The sequence below is a fragment of the Misgurnus anguillicaudatus genome, chromosome 19 (assembly GCF_027580225.2).
Source record: "Misgurnus anguillicaudatus chromosome 19, ASM2758022v2, whole genome shotgun sequence".
Lineage (NCBI taxonomy): Eukaryota > Metazoa > Chordata > Actinopteri > Cypriniformes > Cobitidae > Misgurnus > Misgurnus anguillicaudatus.
The window spans coordinates 39,072,403-39,092,979 of NC_073355.2; the positions used below are offsets into that span (position 1 = coordinate 39,072,403).

The 20,577-nt window shown below is 42.0% G+C and overlaps 1 protein-coding gene across 1 annotated transcript in view; it reads left to right on the plus strand.

Annotated features, from left to right (window-relative positions):
• LOC129425608 (Fc receptor-like protein 5) overlaps positions 1-16,977 on the plus strand; it is a 31,228-nt gene extending 14,251 nt beyond the window's left edge. The window contains exons 5-17 of the mRNA XM_073856671.1: positions 60-338; positions 553-813; positions 1,155-1,445; positions 1,670-1,951; positions 2,669-2,944; positions 5,960-6,241; positions 6,325-6,450; positions 6,572-6,745; positions 6,859-7,140; positions 7,466-7,717; positions 7,803-8,000; positions 15,890-15,970; positions 16,940-16,977. Coding sequence (XP_073712772.1) covers positions 60-338; positions 553-813; positions 1,155-1,445; positions 1,670-1,951; positions 2,669-2,944; positions 5,960-6,241; positions 6,325-6,450; positions 6,572-6,745; positions 6,859-7,140; positions 7,466-7,717; positions 7,803-8,000; positions 15,890-15,970; positions 16,940-16,977 — 2,822 coding nt within the window. The remainder of the gene's footprint in view (positions 1-59; positions 339-552; positions 814-1,154; positions 1,446-1,669; positions 1,952-2,668; positions 2,945-5,959; positions 6,242-6,324; positions 6,451-6,571; positions 6,746-6,858; positions 7,141-7,465; positions 7,718-7,802; positions 8,001-15,889; positions 15,971-16,939) is intronic.
• The last annotated feature ends 3,600 nt before the right edge of the window (positions 16,978-20,577 follow it).

Genomic DNA, 20,577 nt, shown 5'->3' on the forward strand with positions numbered 1-20,577 from the left:
ATTTGTTAATTTATGTTAACAGACTGATTAGTTATAACTTAATTTTCTTCTTTCCTCAGCTTTACCCAGAGTTACAGTGAGAGTAACACCAGACAGATCTGTGTTCACTGGAGAGACAGTCACTCTGAAGTGTGAGATAGAGGATCAGTACAGTGACTGGAGATATAGGTGGTTTAACAAACACACTTCAGTGTTTAACTCTGAGCGTTACACTGTAAACAGAGACTCTCTCACTATCACTGCAGTTACTGAATCTGATCAGGATGAGTACTGGTGTAGTGCAGTGCGAGATGGACAACCTCCACTATCAAGCTCATCTATTAATCTTACTGTTAATGGTGAGTTCAACTTTAATCTCTTTAAAATAGGAAAATAAAGACAGAAACATCTCATGTGTGTTAATTATAAGAAACATTATGTCAAATGTTGTGTCAATGTTTTAGAGGGATCAGAAATATAGTGTTTTATTTAAAAAATATTTTGATTTGTGATTTGTGGGTTAGGAGATCTGTAACTATGATTGATTGTCATCTTATTTTCTTCTTTCCTCAGCTTTACCCAGAGCTACAGTGAGAGTAACACCAGACAGATCTGTGTTCACTGGAGAGACAGTCACTCTGACGTGTGAGACAGATCAGTACAGTAACTGGAGATATGTGTGGTATAAAGGCAGAACTGGGACTTCAGTGTTTGTGGGAAACATCTACACCATCAGATCACCATCAGATCAGGATGAGTTCTGGTGTAGAGGAGAGAGAGATGGACGACCCTCATCCTCACAGTACAGTGATCATGTGACTCTCTCTGTTAAAGGTCAGTAATGACTGTGATTGGATATTTGTTAAGAAATCATGGGGTCATTTATTTTTCCATAATTTACTGCTTGATTTAGTCACTTTATTTTACAAGATTAGTGTGTAATGCAAAGAATATTTTGCTTTTTTAATTACCAATATACTTAAAATTATAATTTCATTTTCACACAGTTTTAAAATAACTTCTAAAATAAATTTCTATAAATACTTAATAATTAGCAAATCTTCATTACAAAAATAAAAATGTTTCTGATAAAATTTTTCTTCAGAAACTTCAAAGAACAAATGCATTTCAGATTTTGGACTAATTTTATAACTTCATTTGTTTCTTTTCCTCAGCTTTACCCAGAGCTACAGTGAGTGTAACACCAGACAAATCTGTGTTCACTGGAGAGACAGTCACTCTTAAGTGTGAGATAGAGAATAAGCAAAGATCATTAAACTGGAGATATCTGTGGTATAAAAACACAAATAAAGTGTTTACCTCTGAGCGTTACACTATAAACAGAGACTTTCTCACTATTACTGGAGTTACTCAATCTGATCAGAGTTGGTTCAGGTGTAATGCAGAGATACACGGACGGCCACAAACTTCATTATCAAGCTCTGCTGTTTATCTCACTGTAAAGGGTAAGCTCATTATCAATGTCTGTAAAATAGAGAAATAAAGACATAACCATCTCAGGTGTGTTTATTATCAGAAACATTATGCCAATTTTTGTGTTGTGTCAGTGTTTTAAAGCGATAAGAAATATATTGTTTTATTGTTTTATTTAATTTTATTTAGATTTGTTAATTTATGTTAACTGACTGATTGACTGACGAGTTATAACTTAATTTTCTTCTTTCCTTAGCTTTACCCAGAGTTACAGTGAGAGTAACACCCGACAGTATTTTGTTCACTGGAGAGACAATAACTCTGAAGTGTGAGATAGAGGATCAGTACAGTAACTGGACATTTCTGTGGTATAAAAACACTAATAAAGTGTTTAACTCTGAGCATTACACTGTAAACAGAGACTCTCTCACTATCAATGGAGTTAATGAATCTGATCAGGATGAGTTCAGCTGTAGAGCAGAGATACATGGACGACCACAGACTTCACTATCAAGCTCTGTTCATCTCACTGTGAAGGGTGAGTTCAATATTAATGTTACTGCAAAATATACAGAAGATATTCTGATGTATGTATAAACATTTGGGAACTTGTCAATGGTTGTGGTGTATTAAATTTATGTTTTATTAAGACAAGAATATCTTGGTTTCCATTACCCTTTAAATTGTGCAAATTGACATTGCGAATTGAAAATATGGCAAAAACTCCAATATATCGCAAAAGACTTTTATGCTTGCATAAAAAAGTGTTTTTTAGGCAATTTAGAAGAAGTGAATTTCGCAAAACGGCAATGGAAACAATTTATTCGCATTTCCAGGTCACCTGATGTATGAACTCACATATTTAAAATACCTCAGAAACACCTTAATACCTACTCCCAGGTATAACAGACTTTCCTTGCCAATAATGTTTAGATAACACTCCTACATCTCTTTTGATTTAAAATAATGTAAAATAATTAGGTTAAAAATGATTCATGGCCGGCCGGTGAATGTTTGATATTAGTAAACCTGGAATGATGTATCGCAAGAGGAAAAACTATGTTTCAGTCGCATATCATCAGTTAATGGAAATGCCGTCATTTCAATAGTTTTTGGCGACATTTAAAAAAATATTGCTAAAGTATTTGCGAAAATCTGCATTGGTAACGCAGCATGTGATGAGATTTATAAGCTCATAAAGAACAGATGAACTCTGAGACTCTTCAGGATCTGAACGTGTTTTATTTTCTTACAGGATCAAAACAAAAACCTAAACTCACATCAGATACTGAAGAATCTGTACTGAGAGATAACACAGTGACTCTAAAGTGTCACATTGATCAGTCTACTGGATGGAAGTTTTACTGGTACAAACACACACAAAACACTGAGAAGATGACAACAGAAACAAACTCTTACACAATCAACAGTGTTAAAGTTTCAGATGGAGGTCAGTACTGGTGTAGAGCTGGAAGAGGAAAACCAAACTATTACACAGAATACAGTGATGGACTGTGGATAAATGTTAAAGGTGAGAGACAACATGAAACATGAAAGTCTAACAGACTGCTTTTATTATACTTTGTTTATGTTTAATTTTACTACTGTGCAACTCAACAGCCTGAAATCCTATTACTTTAAAGGGGCCGTGAATTGGTCGATTTTATTGCTTTATGACGTTGATTGATGTCTACTCATGCATTTCGCGTTGTTTTTACATTCAAAAACATCAAAAGCAATAAGTAATACGCTATTTTGTAACATGGATTAGTGGCTGTCTTGAGAAATGGTTCGTTTGAAGGGGCGGGCCGCATTGAAGACCTGAACGTAAACACCCACTGCTATGATTGGACAGCTTCATTCCCCGTCATTACATGTAGGGAAATGTTCAAAAACATTAATGTGATAAAAATAGCAGCCGAACACAAATATGTTTGAGACACAAAAGATTCTGGGTGCTAAAGATGATACACATAAATGACAATACGTATATTAAAGTAGAAACAAAACTCGACGTGACTAAATTACCGTATAAAACACAGTAAGCGTGCATCCGAATCTAAACTGCGTCTAATAAATCCTTATCAATAACTTTGTATATTTCTATTGTGCTTGTGAGGTTGCTTTTACATTCACGTAATGTTAAATACCACAGTTATATGATAAAAAATAAGCTTTGTTGAGTGTTTGACCTTTCAAACGCAACTTGCCTAAATTACCGTATACAACACAGTAAACGGGCATCAGAATCTAAACTGCGGTTGATAAATCCTTCCTTATAACTAACTTTGTATATTTCTACCTTTAAATTACAGTCGTATTGTTAAGTGTTGTACCTTTATTAATCGTTTAATGTTTTTAGTAAATTAAAACAGTCAACAAACGTATTTAGAAACGGATGTTACAACAGGACATATCAAGCAATCTCTTTTAACAAAGCAATAGTGAAACGCAGTAACTTAAATAAAGTAAAATGTCTTACTGTGAATTATACTGCTGTGTCATTGTTGTCAGATCCAATATAAGTGGTGCTTCTGAGTCTCTCTGCAAATCCAGCATCGACTTCTTTACAAATGAATCCATGTCCACAACGTTAACAAACGCTCCCCACACGAGCTGGAACTTCTTCAAAAGCAAACTTTATTCAAGCATATTGCTAATGTTAAGTTCCAAGCCTCCGAATTGAAGTATTTAGCTTCTGTGTTGTTCCCATGGTTGTTCCCACGCGGTTCTTTCACAACCGAAAATGCGTTTCCATGGTATCATAACAGATCACCGCGTCAAAATAAAAGTCTCTCAGAAAAAAATGTATTTAAAAAGTCATTTTGGTTAAATTTGTCAATCTTTAAAGACATGTTTACTTACTGAGACACACGTGTCACGCGAAGCTGTGGGCGGGGCTACAAAAGTAGACTTGTCCTTTTGGTTATGGGGAGGTGTTTCAATTCTACTTTGACGTCATAGATTTCCGAATTTTTCACTGGAGTGTTTAGCTGGCTTGGTGCCAAAGACGGTTATATTTCAGTAGCACGGACGTTTTCAGTTCTGAAACTTGCAGGATGTTCATTTAAGTATGATGACCTCTTATATAACAAATTATCAAGTTAAAATTGAGTTTTTGATTCACCGCTCCTTTAATAATATCACACGTTGTTTTAAATATTTAAGCAATATCGCTCGAGTAGGAGTGTGATATACGGCTGTGATTAGGCCAGAGGCACGAGGCCGGAGGCAATCACAGCCGTGATGATATAGAGCTATATCACACGACTCCGAGAGCGATATTGCTTAAATATACAACAGTTCGACGGCACACGTTTGAAAAAATAAAACAACAACAGAGTTATTTTAAAAGCCTCTTTGTTTGGGAACTACTTTCTTCCGCCACAGATTTAAGGGCGGCCAGAATGACAGGTAACACTTTCGGCTGCTTTGAATCTCATAACAACTCAATGGACGGAAAAGCCGTTTCTTTATATTACCGTTTCTTGGTCACAAAGTGTAGTTTTAGGATTAGTTCAGTCGAGAATGTATATGTATTATATTTAAATCTGCAGTCGATTAGTAAAGATAGCGCCTGTTTGAACGTTTGCTTAGTGAGATTTGGTACGAATGAGAACCAAAGCATGAGCGGACGTCAGTGTTCACTCGCCCCGCTGACCACCGCCCTCTCTGGGCTACATCTCTGACAGAGATACCCTGGCTCTCATGTTGGCCTTGTTTGTTTTTGATCGTCAAAATGAGATCAAATCAGCAGTATTTGGTGTCATGATCAAACTATTACTTGTTTTTTTTATTCATATTTAGTGTCTTTTGTGTTGTTATTGTTTTGGCGCGAGGTAAAGGTTAATAAACCTATACTTGTATAATGTTACTATTGCTTTCCCATTTACTCTTAACGCGATACGAGCACTCGATTATTATTAAACTTTGTTCTTGTCAGTACTATATAAAACTGTTTTTTATAAGTGTCAGAGAGATGTTTTTGCATGCTGCTTATAAATATATCAGTGGCGATATCTCATAACATGTTTTAATAGTCACGTCACGATAAAGTAAATGATCAATGTCCACATTTAAAAGCTGCGGTGCTTACCTGCAGTTCCACGGTGTTTTAGCGTTCTGAGAAGAGATAATGCTCCAGAAAAAATAGTTTACATTCCTCTTTCCAAGTGTTAATCGTCCACACGATGTGACAAGACATAACTTCCATTAAGTTTAACGTAACATCCAAGAGCGCTGATCTTTGACGGAATAATAACTTCCGATTGGGATTCACACACTGATTTACGAGCTAGTGAACTAATGAGACACACGGAGAGTGATTCAAAACAGCGCGTTTGTGTGTGTCCGTGTGTGTGGGCAGTTTTTCCATTCAGAGATGAGCCTGTTTAGAGGACCTCCATTCACTAGGTGGCGGAATGATACGAAAGGTGAAGCGTTTACTGTACCGTTATCAGTAGAATATTGCACGCCTCTTAGCCAATCAGATTCGAGAACGAGAAAGAACTGTTGTATAATGTGTAATACATCTGTGTTTGCACAGAGAGCCCTAAACCTGTAGTGAGTGTTGATCCTGACAAACAGCTGTTCAGAGGAGAAACTGTTACTCTGAGATGTGACATACAGGATACAGGAGACACTGAGTGGACATACAGCTGGACTGTAGAGAAGACAAATAACACAAATATAATTACACAATGCAACACACAAGAGTGTAAAATCAACAACATTCAACACACTAACAGTGGTAAATACACCTGTAGAGGAAATATACGTGAACACAACACTGAGATGAGTGATGCTGTTACACTGACTGTATCATCAGGTGAGTTTATATGTTTGTTCATCATTATTAGTGTCAAGAGATGAAGCGTAACATGTTATTCATGAGAGATTGATCACTTTCAGATAAACCACAGACAGTTTTAAGTGTTTCTCCACAGCAGTGGTTGACTGAAGGAGATTCAGTGACTCTGATGTGTGAGGTTATAAAATCATCTACAGGCTGGACATTCACCTGGTTCACTGTACAGAGTCCTTACTTGGGTAATATCTCATTCATCTTATCTATTGTTTTTATTCACAATAGCTTTAAGGTTCAAATTAGATTTTCAGTATTTAATTTTAACATGTGTATCATATTTTGACTCTATAGTGAATAAAGATGTTGATTATGAGCTGGTGTCAGACAGCAGTAAAGGATCTAAAGGGATCTACACAGTGAGTTCAGTGACTGTGAAGCACACAGGAGTTTATATGTGCAGAGCAGAGAGAGGAGATCCAGTCTATCACACATATTACAGTAACACACAAACACTGTGGATCACTGGTGAGTTCATCACACACAACTAAACAACAACAATCTCTTACACTCAATGTCTTATATCATTCATTTATTAATTTATCTCTTATAAAGATGATTTTCTGTCATTTTCTTCTCAGGTGTTTCTCCTTCAGTCTCTCTGATCATCAGACCCAACAGATCTCAACACTTCTCATCTGAATCTCTCTCTCTGAGCTGTGAGGATCACAGTAACTCTACTGGATGGACAGTGAGAAGATACACAGAAGATAAACTAAACCCTTGTTCATCATCAATCAGGAGATCTACAGAAACAACATCTACATGTACAATCAGTTATCTCTACACATCTGATACTGGAGTGTACTGGTGTCAGTCTGAATCTGGAGAGAGACTTCATCCTGTTAATATCTCAGTACGCAGTGAGTTTTTATTTATTTATTTTAGAGACAGAAAATATTTACAATCAGTGCAGTTAACCGATTTTTATTATTTTTTATTTCATTTATAATTAGTATTTATCAGTGGATATTAAATAAATATTTATATAGATTTTCTTGCTGGTTGCTAGGGTGTTGATAGTCTCTATTATATTCTGGTTCTTATATAATGGTTAAAGATGCTCTTTCATTTTAAGTCTATGGGATTTTACTTTATTCTTTACCATCTGCCAGATATAACAAGCCGATAATCAATCTGATATAGTTTTATGATTTATAATCATCATTCATTTCTTCTGTTGTGTAGATGTTGATGTGATTCTGGACAGTCCTGTTCATCCTGTGACTGAAGGAGATCCTCTGACTCTACGCTGTTTATATCGAGATAAAAAACCCTCTGATCTGAGAGCTGAATTTTATAAAGATGGATCAGTGGTGCAGAATCAGACTACAGGAGACATGATGATCATCTCTACAGTCTCAAAGATATATGAGGGTTTCTACTACTGTAAACACCCAGAGAGAGGAGAGTCTCCAAAGAGCTGGATCTCAGTCAGAGGTGATCTCTCTCCCCTATAAGCACTGCTGAAATGTTTTTGCATATGCATATATAGTAATATATGGATGTATCTCTGCTTTTCCAGCCGCAAGATCTTCATCTCGTGGTCTTAATCTTGGTCTTGGCCTGAGCTTCATGTTTTTGATCTTTTTCTTGGTCCTGCTGTGGTGCTACAAAAACAAAAAACTCTCTCAGTGTCCCTCAGCTGTCAGTCAACAGCAGAACATCAGTCAGACATCAGATCAGAAACAGACTGAAGATGTTTACACTCCATTGCCGACTGGTAAGTCAGTACATTACTTTATTATGATCAGTGACCAGGGCCGCCTTAACCTAATCTGAGGCCCCGGGGCTAAGAGGTTTTGTAGGCCGCCCTTCCTCTCGATTTATAGTCTCTCTTTTTTAATATCTAGTGTAATATCTAGGTAATCTACATCACAAAATGCATTAGTTTCTTTCGAGACATACAACAGTGAGTTTTCCCTCTTTGAGCCAGAAAACACCATAATATTGTTATTAACATATCACTGAGCCCATTGAGCATAAACACAAGACACTTTATTTAACAACCACACACAGCAACTTGTGGTGATAATAAAACCAAAATGTGTGAAAGTTTATATGTTAATAAGCTTTATGTTTATATAGTTTTTGGAATATACAAATTTGCAGAAAATTGCCACTCACTAACTAAATGCTCACCACAGTTTTAAAAATGTAATAAGTTAAAGTTAGTTTTAACGTTAAAATGCATTAATGATAACAAAAGATAAGTCTTTATAGACAAAATCTTGTTTTTAATCAGTTATTTATTTTGTAGGCTATTAAAGATACCTGGATGGTATGAACAGTTTGACTCCATGCTGCGTGCGCACCCGATAGTCATTCAATGTTTACAAACCTTCAAGGGGTCTATACCGCTGTTCCCTTTCAGTCGGTCACTACGACGTCACGTCGTGACCGACGAATTGGGAACCGCCTCGCGGGTGACCTATCTACTTCGAGAACTATCAGAAACGCCAATGAACTTGGCATGCAGGTATTTGCATAATGCCGGCGCCGCCCCGCCAGGTGCATATATAAGGCGCAGGTGCATAATACCAAATCAGCTTTTTATTGCTTCGAAGCCGGCAGACATCTGCTCTCGAGAAGCTTTCAACTGATCTTCGTAGATCCTGTTCTGTGAGGGAAGAAAATATCTCAGCTTGCTGAAGTTGGTTGGGTAAATCCACCTCAGCGGAGGCTCGCAGTGTTTTTTCCACCCTTTCTCTCTCTCTCTCTCTGCCTCTTTAATTTAGGACTTGAGTTCGAGTGAGTGCGTTTGCCTCTCCCTGTGTGTTTCACCAGCTTGCACAAAGAGTGATTTCCCTAAAAGAGCAACACGTTTGAGCTTTGTGTCTTTTTAAAGACAGCCACTCATTCGTGTCACGGTCGGGGTCGTCTTTTTAAAGATGGATTTCCGTCCGTGCTCCGTTTCTGGATGGGGTGTGTTCATCGCCCCCCGGGATGGCCACGAGCGTTGTCTTTCGTGTCTGGGGCTCCAGCACGCAGAGGCAGCGTTGCGTGATAGTTCATGCTCCGTCTGCGAGGGCATGACTATGGCGGATTTGCGGAGACGGGTGTCGTTCCTCCGGCAACGGCCCCCGCTTTCCAAGTCTGATGCTGCTAAGGGTGCAGCTACCAAACTTGCGAAGGATGACCTCCGTATAACGGTGCTGGGTCGGTCTGCTGGTTCGTCCAGTAGCTCCCAGCGCCCTGATCCGTTGGCAGCGGAGGTCCCGATGGAGACGAGCGGCCCGTGTTCTACGATGTCCTCGCGCTCTCTCGAGCCTCCACCCGACACGATGTCCACCGTAACATCGGAGGGGGGGTTATCAGCCTCGGACGTCGATCCGGATCCGCTCCCGCCTTCGGGCCTGGTTGCGGCTTCTGTGTTCGACCCCGAGATGGCAGCCATGCTCGCCCGGGCGGCGGAGGCTGTCGGCTTGGAGTGGACTAAACCTCCCCCACCCGAACGGTCCCGCCTCGATGATTGGTTCTTCGGGGGTGCCAGGGCTTCTCAGTCCTCGCCCCCGGTGCCTTTCTTCCCCGAGGTGCATGAAGAGCTGACGCGGTCGTGGAAAACCCCGTTTTTCGCCCGGAACCGGCCGTTTCAGCCTTCACCCCTCACCTCTCTCGAGGGTGGAGATGCCAAGGGGTACACTGGTATCCCGTCAGTGGAGCGGCCGGTCGCGATGCAGTTGTGTCCGGCCGGTGTCGCTTCCTCCTGGCGGGACCAGCCTACTCTCCCCTCACGGGCCTGTAAGCACTCATCGGCGCTGACCGGTGCTGCTTACAAGGCTTGTGGGGAGGCAGCCTCTGCCCTGCATGCCATGGCATTGCTGCAGGTTCACCAGGCTAAGGCTCTGAGGGACCTGCACGCGGGAGGTCACGACTCGGCGGAGTTCTCCGAACTGCGTGCGGCTACGGATCTAGCGCTTCGTGCGACCAAGGTCACCGCACCCGCCGTCGGGCGTGCGATGTCTACCCTGGTAGTCCAGGAACGCCATCTCTGGCTGTGTCTGGCGGACATGAAGGATGCTGATAAGACCCGGCTCCTGAATGCTCCGGTTTCCCAGACCGGCCTGTTCGGCGAGACGGTCGAGGAGTTTGCGCAGCAATTCTCCGCGGCCAAGAAGCAGACTGAGGCCATCGCTCAGATCATGCCACGTCGGAAGCGTCCTGCGCCTGCCCCGTCCACGTCGGCGCCTCAGCCTGCTCCTCGCCGAGGGCGTCCTGCGGTGGCCGCCTCCGTTCCTACCCGGGGCTCTTCTAAGAAGCGAGGAACCGGTCGTCAGCAGCCCGCCCCACCCGCTCAGCCCGCTTCAAAGGGTGGAAAAAGAAGATCAAAGCGGCCCTGAGACGGGCGACCTAGAGATGGAGGGGATCGCTCTTCGGGAGATGGTGAAGGCACCACTCCCCCCACCGGAGGAGGGCCGGTTGGGGAATCTTTTGTTTCAATTTTCTGTTCCGCCGACTTTTCAGTCGGCACCCACAATTTCACAAAAAGAGCGAATTCCACTTCCATCTCTAGGTCTTCAGATGAGCGCCGGAGACACGAGCAGGCTCATAACCCCCCCTTGTTCTCCGACTCATCAGAGGAGAACGAGAGCGACGCACGGGCTCATAACCCCACCGCGCTCTCCAACTTCTCAGGCGGTAGGAGACAGCTACGGGCTCATAACCCATCGTCTCCCTCCTCCTTCGCCAGAGGGTGCATCGAGTGGTGTGAGGTGTCTTCAGCAGAGCCTCCCTTACTCACCCACCCAGCGACGGACTCAGGTGAGTGTTATCACACACAACACTGCTGTCGGTGCGGCCATTACGCACACACCGGCGATCACCTCCGTTGCGCCCGCCGCGGGTACGCCGATCGTGCCTTTAGTCCCCCTCGCACGGTATCTGGGGGCGTGGGAACAGCTTCCCAGCCCGTCGCGTTGGCTTTTACGCACGATTCGTCTTGGCTATGCGATCCAATTTGCCCGGCGTCCCCCCAAATTCTCCGGCGTTCGGTTCACTGCGGTGAGAGCTGCCGATGCGCACGTCCTCCGTGCGGAGATCGCTGTCTTACTGGCGAAAGACGCGATCCAGCCGGTCCCTCCAGCCGAGATGAGGTCGGGGTTTTACAGCCCTTACTTTATTGTACCCAAGAAAAGCGCCGGTTTGCGACCGATCCTGGACCTGCGTTCGCTGAACCGAGTTCACTTCACAGAATGCCGTTCAAAATGCTGACGCCCAAACGCATATTCCCATGCATTCGTCCAAACGATTGGTTCGCATCTATCGACCTGAAGGACGCGTACTTCCACGTATCGATTCTCCCCCGGCACAGGCCGTTTCTCCGCTTTGCGTTCGAGGGGCGAGCATACCAGTACAAAGTCCTCCCATTCGGGCTCTCTCTGTCACCCCGCATATTCACCAAAGTAGTGGAGGGGGCTTTAAAACCCCTGAGAGAGAAAGGTGTGCGCATTCTCGCGTATCTGGACGATTGGCTAATAATAGCTCAAACACGTCAGACGCTGTGCGATCACAGAGATTTAACTTTAAAACACCTCGCTCGTTTGGGTCTTCGGGTCAACTGGGAAAAGAGCAAGCTTTGCCCCGTGCAGAGAATCTCTTTTCTCGGTATGGAACTGGACTCGATCGATTTGACAGCTCGTCTAACAGAAGCGCGTGTACAGTCGATTCTGACTTGCCTGAATACATTCAAGAGCAAGAGCGCGGTCCCGCTGAAACAATTTCAGAAGCTTTTGGGGCATATGGCAGCAGCCGCAGCTGTAACTCCGCTCAGACTGCTTCATATGCGACCGCTTCAGCATTGGCTTCACGATCGAGTCCCGAGGAGAGCGTGGCTGCGCGGCATTCACCGTGTTATCATTACACCTGCGTGTCGTCGCACTTTCACTCCGTGGTTAGACAGTGCGTTTCTCCGAGCCGGTGTGCCTCTGAGACAGGTCTCCAGGCATGCAATAGTATGCACAGATGCTTCAGACACGGGGTGGGGGGCCACGTACGATGGGCTTGCGGCTTTGGGGGTCTGGACGACACCCCAGCTGCATTGGCACATAAACTGCCGGGAAATGTGGGCTGTATATCTTGCGCTCGTCCGTTTCAGCAACGAGTTACGGGGCAAAGATGTATTAGTTCGAACAGACAACATTGCGACCGTGGCGTACTTCAATCGTCAAGGCGGTTTACGCTCGCGTCACCTGTCGCATCTCGCCCGTCACCTCCTCACTTGGAGTCAGAAGAATTTGAGGTCTCTTCGTGCCATTTACATCCCGGGCACGCTCAATGTAGAGGCGGATGCGCTCTCTCGGGCTTCGCGTCCCGGCGAATGGCGGCTCCACCCCATTGCGGTTCAGCAGATTTGGAGACGTTTCAGCAAAGCGCAGATAGATCTGTTTGCTTCCCCAGAGACGACCCATTGTCGCCTGTTCTATTCACTAGCCGACGACTCGCTAGGCGTGGATGCATTGGCACACAGCTGGCCGCGAAACATGCGCAAATACGCGTTCCCTCCGGTGAGCCTCATTGCGCAAACCCTATGCAAAATCCGGGAGGACGGGGAGAGCGTGCTGTTGGTGGCACCGTATTGGACAACCAGGAGTTGGTTTCCAGAACTCTCTCTCCTCGCGACAGCCCCTCCCTGGAAGATTCCCCTGAGGAAGGACCTTCTTTCTCAACAAGAGGGCACATTATGGCACCCGCGCCCCGACCTGTGGAACCTCCATGTGTGGTCTCTGGACGGGGCGCGGAGGATGTGAGTGATTTACCGCAAGAGGTATCTAACACTATTGCTGCTGCGCGAGCGCCGTCTACGAGACAGGCTTACGCGCTTAAATGGAACCTGTTTGTCGACTGGTGTTCTTCCCAAAGTGAAAACCCCCGAGAATGCCCGATTAGTGTTGTGCTTTTGTATCTCCAGCGTCGTTTGGAGAATAGGCTGTCACCTTCCACTATTAAAGTCGATATCGCTGCGATATCAGCTCACCATTCACCCATAAACGGTAGGACAGTGGGTCAGCACGACCTGGTCATTAGATTTCTCAGAGGCGCTCGAAGACTGAATCCTTCGCGTCCTCCCTCTATTCCTCCTTGGGACCTGTCCTTGGTGCTGAAATCACTCCAGGAAGCCCCATTTGAGCCTCTGCATAGTGTGAGTGTTAAATTTCTTACTATGAAAACATTAACTCTCCTTGCTTTGGCTTCTGTTAAGAGGATAGGGGATATTCATGCATTTTCGGTCGATGATTCATGCCTTCAGTTCGGGCCGGCTGCATCCAGCGTAACACTGAGACCCCGGCCCGGCTTTGTGCCCAAAGTTCCCACCACTCCTTTCAGAGATCAAGTGGTGAACCTGCAAGCGCTGCCTTTGGAGGAGGCAGACCCAGCCATGGCTTTGTTATGTCCTGTTCGTGCACTACGTGTGTATATAGACAGGACGCAAATTTTAGGACCTCAGATCAGCTCTTTGTTTGTTACGGTGGTCAGCAGAAAGGAAAAGCTGTCACCAAGCAGAGGATGTCCCATTGGATTGTGGATACTATAGCCCTTGCATATCAAAAGCAGAATGTGCCTTGTCCATTTAATTTACGTGCTCACTCTACACGCAGTGTGGCATCATCTTGGGCACTGGCTCGCGGTTCCTCGCTAACAGATATTTGTAGAGCTGCAGGCTGGGCGACACCTAATACGTTCACAAGATTCTATAGTGTTCGTGTCGAGCCGGTTTCCACTCGGGTTCTTTCTACTAACTAGTTAAGAATGCCGAGGGTCGGCTCGTGTGTCGGCTTGGAGCCTCTATTTTGGTGCTGTACATTTACACCAATATGGAAGGCCATCGGGACAAAAACGTCACAAAAACTGTTTTTGCCTCTCCTCCACCGCCATGATAGCTGGTGTTGCGGAGCATCTGCTGTCAACCTATCACTGATGTATTTTCTGTAAACCTGTGTAGGCTAGGCGCCCACATTTGTCCCCTACGTGGGGTTCATTTGTGTGTATAGTCCGTGGGGTTCTAATCCTCCACGTTTTTCCTTAGCAGAGCCTGCTCTGCATCTATCGCCGTACCATGTATTGTTCAGAGACTTCTTTGAGCAACCCTCGGTTGTTTCACATATTTTATGTCATCCATTTAACCTTCTTAGGGGATGGCTTCCGCAGTGTTCTAGCTCCGCTCAGTTTAGACGCTTCCCCAGTTCGCTGCTTCACTATCGTGGGTTAAGGAACAGGTAGTGACCGGCCTTCTGCATTTCGCCTTAGGTTCCGCCCCTTTATGTGGAGGGCGGAGGGCTTTTGCAGGCACTGGAAGGGTTCAGCTGCAGTGGCGTTTTGGTAGGGATTCCCAATTCGTCGTCACGACGTGACATCGTAGTGACCGACTGAAAGGGAACGTCTCGGTTGGCGAGCAAGGGAACGGAGACGTCACGTCCCGTCGCCACAGTTTGCTGTTCCATTGCTGTTTTCAGGCCGGGCACTGTTGCTCGGCTTCTCAGCAATAATATAGCTGATTTGGTATTATGCACCTGCGCCTTATATACGCACCTGGCGGGGCGGCGCCAGCATTATGCAAATACCTGCATGCCAAGTTCATTGGCGTTTCTGATAGTTCTCGAAGTAGATAGGTCACCCGCGAGGCGGTTCCCAATTCGTTGGTCACGACGTGACGTCTCCGTTCCCTTCCTTCAGGGAACGAGGGTTACATACGTAACCGAGACGTTTTCACTGCCTAAAAGGGGTGATGTCTTCCTTGTTCTATGAAGTCCCTCCTTCTGAAATACGTATTGAGTTCTGATTGTGTAGCTTGTTTAGTGTGTTGTGATTGGACAGCAGCTTAGCTTAGCCTGAGTCGCTTGAGCTTAGCTAGCGACTGATGTATTTCTATGTGAATACTTCCGGAAAGTAGGGGGCTGTAGTCCAAACCGACCGTTTGCTGTAGGCTTTACATAGCGAGTTCTGTTAAAGAAAATATTTTGCTTAGCATTGAACTTTGAGCTTCATCATTTTGCAGGCATTATTTATACTCTAACAGCAACATTACACACTAACTAAAGTTTGAAAAATGGGATCACAAAAAACGTGACCTTTAAGGGTCAAATCATTTTCAAATATTTTTTACAATGTGTTAGGCTGAGAGGAGAAAACTCTTAATAATTTATTTATTCTTTATTATAGACAATGTACATAAAGCAGCTGATCACACTTATTCTAATATTATACTGAAATCTAAGAAAGAAACGAAGAAAAAGATGAAACACAAGAAAGGTAAAACAAAACAATATTTCTATGAAGGCTTCACAAGACATAAAGCTTTGACAAATGGTCTTTTAAACTTTATTCATTACAAAAGATGCTCATCTTTATTCTATTACAACAGATGATAAAGACACAAGCGCAGGTAATGTATTGATATCATTTAATGTTGTTTATCTCATGACAATAAAACAATTTTAAGGTTAAACTTTTCCTTTAGCAGTGTCTCAGGCCGGCCACAGTGATGTCATGTATTCACAGGTCAACTTCAAGAAAAATAATCTAATGTAATAATAGCAAATGTAGAAACTACCAGAGGAGTAAAACTAAAGACTGAGAAGAGAAAACTCTTAACCATTTCTTTATTCTTCATTGTAGACAATGTAAGTGAAGCAGCTGATCACATCTATGCTAATATTGAACTGATATCTAAGAAAGAAATGAAGAAAGACAAGAAAGGTAAAATGAAACCTCATGATCAACAGAGATATCTGAACATTTACTGTAAATAAAATAACTTATAGTATTGTCATGCTTCAATAACATGCTGAATCACAGATGTGGCTTTCTGTTGCTTTTATTGAACAGATCTATAAACAGAAAGTTAAAGGGTTAGTTCATCCAAAAATGAAAATTATGATATTAATGACTCACCCATAAGACCTCCGTTCATCTTCAGAACACAGTTTAAGATGTTTTAGATTTAGTCAGAGAGCTTTTTGACCCCCCATTGAAAATGTATGTACGATACACTGTCCATGTCTAGAAAGGTAACAAAAAACATCTTCAAAGTAGTCCATGTGACATCAGTGGGTCAGTTAGATTCTGTTGAAGCATCAAAAATACATTTTGGTCCAAAAATTAAGATTTTATTCAGCATTGTCTTCTCTTCCGGATCTGTTGTGAATCCGCGTTCACCACACAGTGACACTGCTGACATACGATGATGCTGATGTATTATCTGGTGTGCTCGAGCTTCGTTTACATTCTAAAGGATTCGGACATTCGAAACATGAACATGCACCATTTTTAAAAATATAGCAGTACCAAAATATAAACAATGTCAAATAGCTTGAATACAGTGCGCGTCTCACTCAGACTGTTAACGAAGCTTGGGCGCACCAGATAACACGTCAGCAGTGTCCTACGTCATATTTAATATTGTTGTTTAATAATATATATAAACAGATAAACTGTCATCTTTTCTCATAAGTTAACTGTGAATGTTTCTTTATTTATTATAAAGTTTCCCAATTATTTGCATTTTTATGTAATACCAGTGAAGGTGGGAAAAATAAACTGAAGAAAGGAGGAGATAAAGGTGAGATAAACTAAAATATTAAACAAACTGAAAATAGCATCTACAATATAATCATCACTTATCTGTATTTAGTATCTATTTAAGCCTTTTGCATTATTTTTTTTCAGGTGTTGCTTTTGGATCTGTTGATGTGGCCTACTCTTAGAAGAGGAAAAGACGGCAATACAGTAGCTAATGCTTAATATTATCAATATAAAGCTTTGTGTGCATCAGAGTAAATGCTTCCTAAACTTTGATTTTCTAATAGCATAAAAGAGTTTACTTATCATGTGGAGCGCAGATGCTCCTGCAAAAATGAGACAATGATATTAACCGAATGCTCTTGGCAAGAAAACTGTAAGAAACTATAGTAAGAAACTCTTTACTATACTGAAACTACAGTTTCTGTTTTGTTTACAAATCTGTACAGAATTTATTTTTCAGTTTTTTTACTGTATTTTTTGTTTGTTACAGTTCTTAACAATATTCTTACCATACTCATTTGCATAATAATTCTTACCTTCTGTAAATAAATATAAAACTTAACACCAGTTGTAGTTGTAGTTTCTGTTACCTTATCAGCTTTCATACCTTGTTAATGTCACTGTTTGCACCCATGCACACTTCCTATACTTTTACAAGTTATTAACATTTTATCTAAAAACTGTTTTGTTAAAGTTATACTTGATACACATGAATTTGCAACTATGCCCAATTCAACATTTAAAATACAAAACATTATTACCTTTTTGATTCGCACTGTTGCATACTCAATGCCATTTCTGATTTAAGTAAGGAATAATTGATGACGGGCCGTTGAATTATTGGAAAAATAATGCACATCGAGGTGGTGATGCGGCCACGACGCAAAGCTGATGATCAGAGAGACTGAAGGAGAAACACCTGAGACCTCTTTATAAGAGATAAATGAATGAATGATATAAGACAAAGAGTATAAGAGATTGTTATTGTTTAGTTGTGTGTGATGAACTCACCAGTGATCCACAGCGTGGATTTCTGATACCCACACTTTATAATCATGTGCATACGCGCGCTTTATAAATGAGACCCCTGCTCTTGGATTCTGCTTATTACCTGATTCCAGTTTTACACCATTTCATTATTTACCTATGTAGTGAATCCACCCTTACAAAGTTTACATTAAAGATTTATATTGCCAGCTCATTCAGACCCAATTAAATCCACTTTTTCATTTTGTTTTTTGTTGTTGTTGTTATTTTATGCCATTAAAATAGCTTAGGTTTATTAGATTTTGTATATAAGGACTTTAATAAGACATCAGTATAGTTTGAAGAGCTTGTGCTTCTGATCTCTGATATTTTTGTTTCATTACATGATATGATACATTGAAGTCATACGTTAACACCTCTTAAACTCTGCGGACTCTGTACCGGGTCCAAAATTACTTATTATTACTTAATATCAAATATCCTGTTCATATTTAATGGTCTATAATGGACCCAGTACCCCATATAAGATACTGTATGAAAGCTTAGAATCTCTACCCTCTGCAGATATGCATCAATTTGACATATTACACTTAATTTACACTATGACCCCCACATTTTTTTTATATTATTTATTATTCACATATTTCATATTTTTCAAAAATGACAAACAGTGGCAAGTCTTATAGGGGAGACCGGGGTTGGTTGTCACAATTTTTACTCATGCATGAATTGCTCATCTTCAAAAAATCTTTCAGCAGTAATTCCTACATGAAATGAAAACTTGGGGTCTTGGCTTAAAATGTGTATACTTTTTACTTTTAGAATGTATTGCAACAGGAAGTAATTAACCATCAAAGACAATCATGTGGTTGGTTATCACAGGGTATGGGGTTGGTTGTCCCTATAGAAATTCAATAGGATTTCAGTGATAAATTGGATCTGAAAAGATAATGTGTCTGCTGCAGTGGTTCTCAAACTGGGGTCCGGGGCCCCCAGGGGGGCCGCGAGATGGTGCCAGGGGGGCCCCAGTTTTTTGACATTTTACAAAATACATTCATTTATCATAAATTCTGTGTAATTAAACCTAGAAAAATAAGGATACTAACCAACAGCACTACTTTGTATAACTTAATATGTTTTATTTAATTAAAATGTTACATTTTAGAACAGTTTTTGTCATAAATTTTCTTTTGGGGGGCCGCGAAGGAATGCACTGTTCACAAGGGGGGCCGTACGCGAAAAAAGTTTGAGAACCACTGTGCTAGAGCACACAGAACCAGAGTTATCTACTTTCAAAGTGTTATTATCTCATAATAAGTCGTTCTCTAGGCAGGAGAAAGAAAGCTTTTCTTGGTGTTGAGTCTCAACCCTGGAGACTAACACAATGTCTTTGTGTTGGAGCGTCACCTCTCGCGATTTTGCTAGTATTAGCCAGTTGTCCATGTAATTTAAAATGCGGATGCCCCGGAGTCTCAATGGAGCCAGTGCTGCATCCATACATTTTGTGTATGTGCGGGGTGATAAAAGCCTTCAAAAAGTGGAGTGAAGTCAGGAAATGTAAGTAAAATCACAAGCTTTGCTTATCCCATGCGAACGAGTACGCGAAATCTTGGGCAATAATTTCTAAATCACAAGAGGTCCCCAGATAAAACTAATCCTGTGCGAATATTACTATAGTGACATATTGTAAGGTTTTGTTCTGTGTTTACTTGTATTCTGTGTATTTTTGTTATTTGTACTTGTATTTTGATTCTCTGCTCTGTTCGGACTTTTATTTTGAAACTCATCATGCCATGTCACGCTTCACACTTCCTGTTTGTTTTTGTCACTTCCTGTACACCTGTTCTGGACTGATTAATGCTTAGCCCAACCAACCTGTTAGCCTGTCTGTGCCTGTTTCCTGTGTTTTTTGATTCTGTTATCTGTATCTGTTCCTGTTTCTGACCCGTGCCTGTATATTTGGATTTTGATTGAACTCTGCCTGCCCTGATATTGTGCCTGTTTTTGGATTACGTTTTTGGATCTCCCTTACTGGATATGTTTGCTGGCCCTTTTGGGATTATTTCTAATAAACACCTTTTGCAAATGGATTCAACTTCTCCGCTTTCATTAAAGCCCCCGTTACACATATTGAAGATGTCTGCAAGATGTTGTTGATTCAGAATGTATTTAAAACTGCTCTGAGACTGCTCTGTTTTTTCCAGAGCTCCAGATCCTTAGCACACATCTTACAGACGTGTAGCTATTAGAATGCTGTCTGGGTTTATAGAGGTGCTATTTCACGCTAAGTGAATCACGTCTTTAGACTTTGATCTCACAGCTTACGCATTATAAAAGGCGGGAAACTCCCATCTTCACCGCTTCTATTTCCCCCATAAACTTTTTTATCTTTTTATATATTTGTTGACACTTATTTTGACAAGAAATCCTAGGACCATCAGGCTTTTTTTTGTTTCAGCAAAGGTAAGCTGCATGCTCCACAAGGTCTAAGTTAGGCCCAGCTTGTTGTCCCTCAAACATTCTTTTGGGGGGGTGAACTTGGGGCTCAAACCCCAGCCTCAGGTTTGCACTCTCTGTAGGTTCAGAGCTCAGGTGCAAAGCTCCCTTCGAGGACAGCAAGCCAAGTTCGTTAAGCATTAATCATGATCTGAATGTGAAGGCAAATTAGTGAATTGTTGTTCTAAACTTAGGTTCGGGAAGAGCCTAAACATTGAGGCCTGTCAATCATCATTATGGCCATATATAAGTAGCCTTTAGTCCTCTGTGTACAGCTGCAATTCTGCACTTCTCGGCAT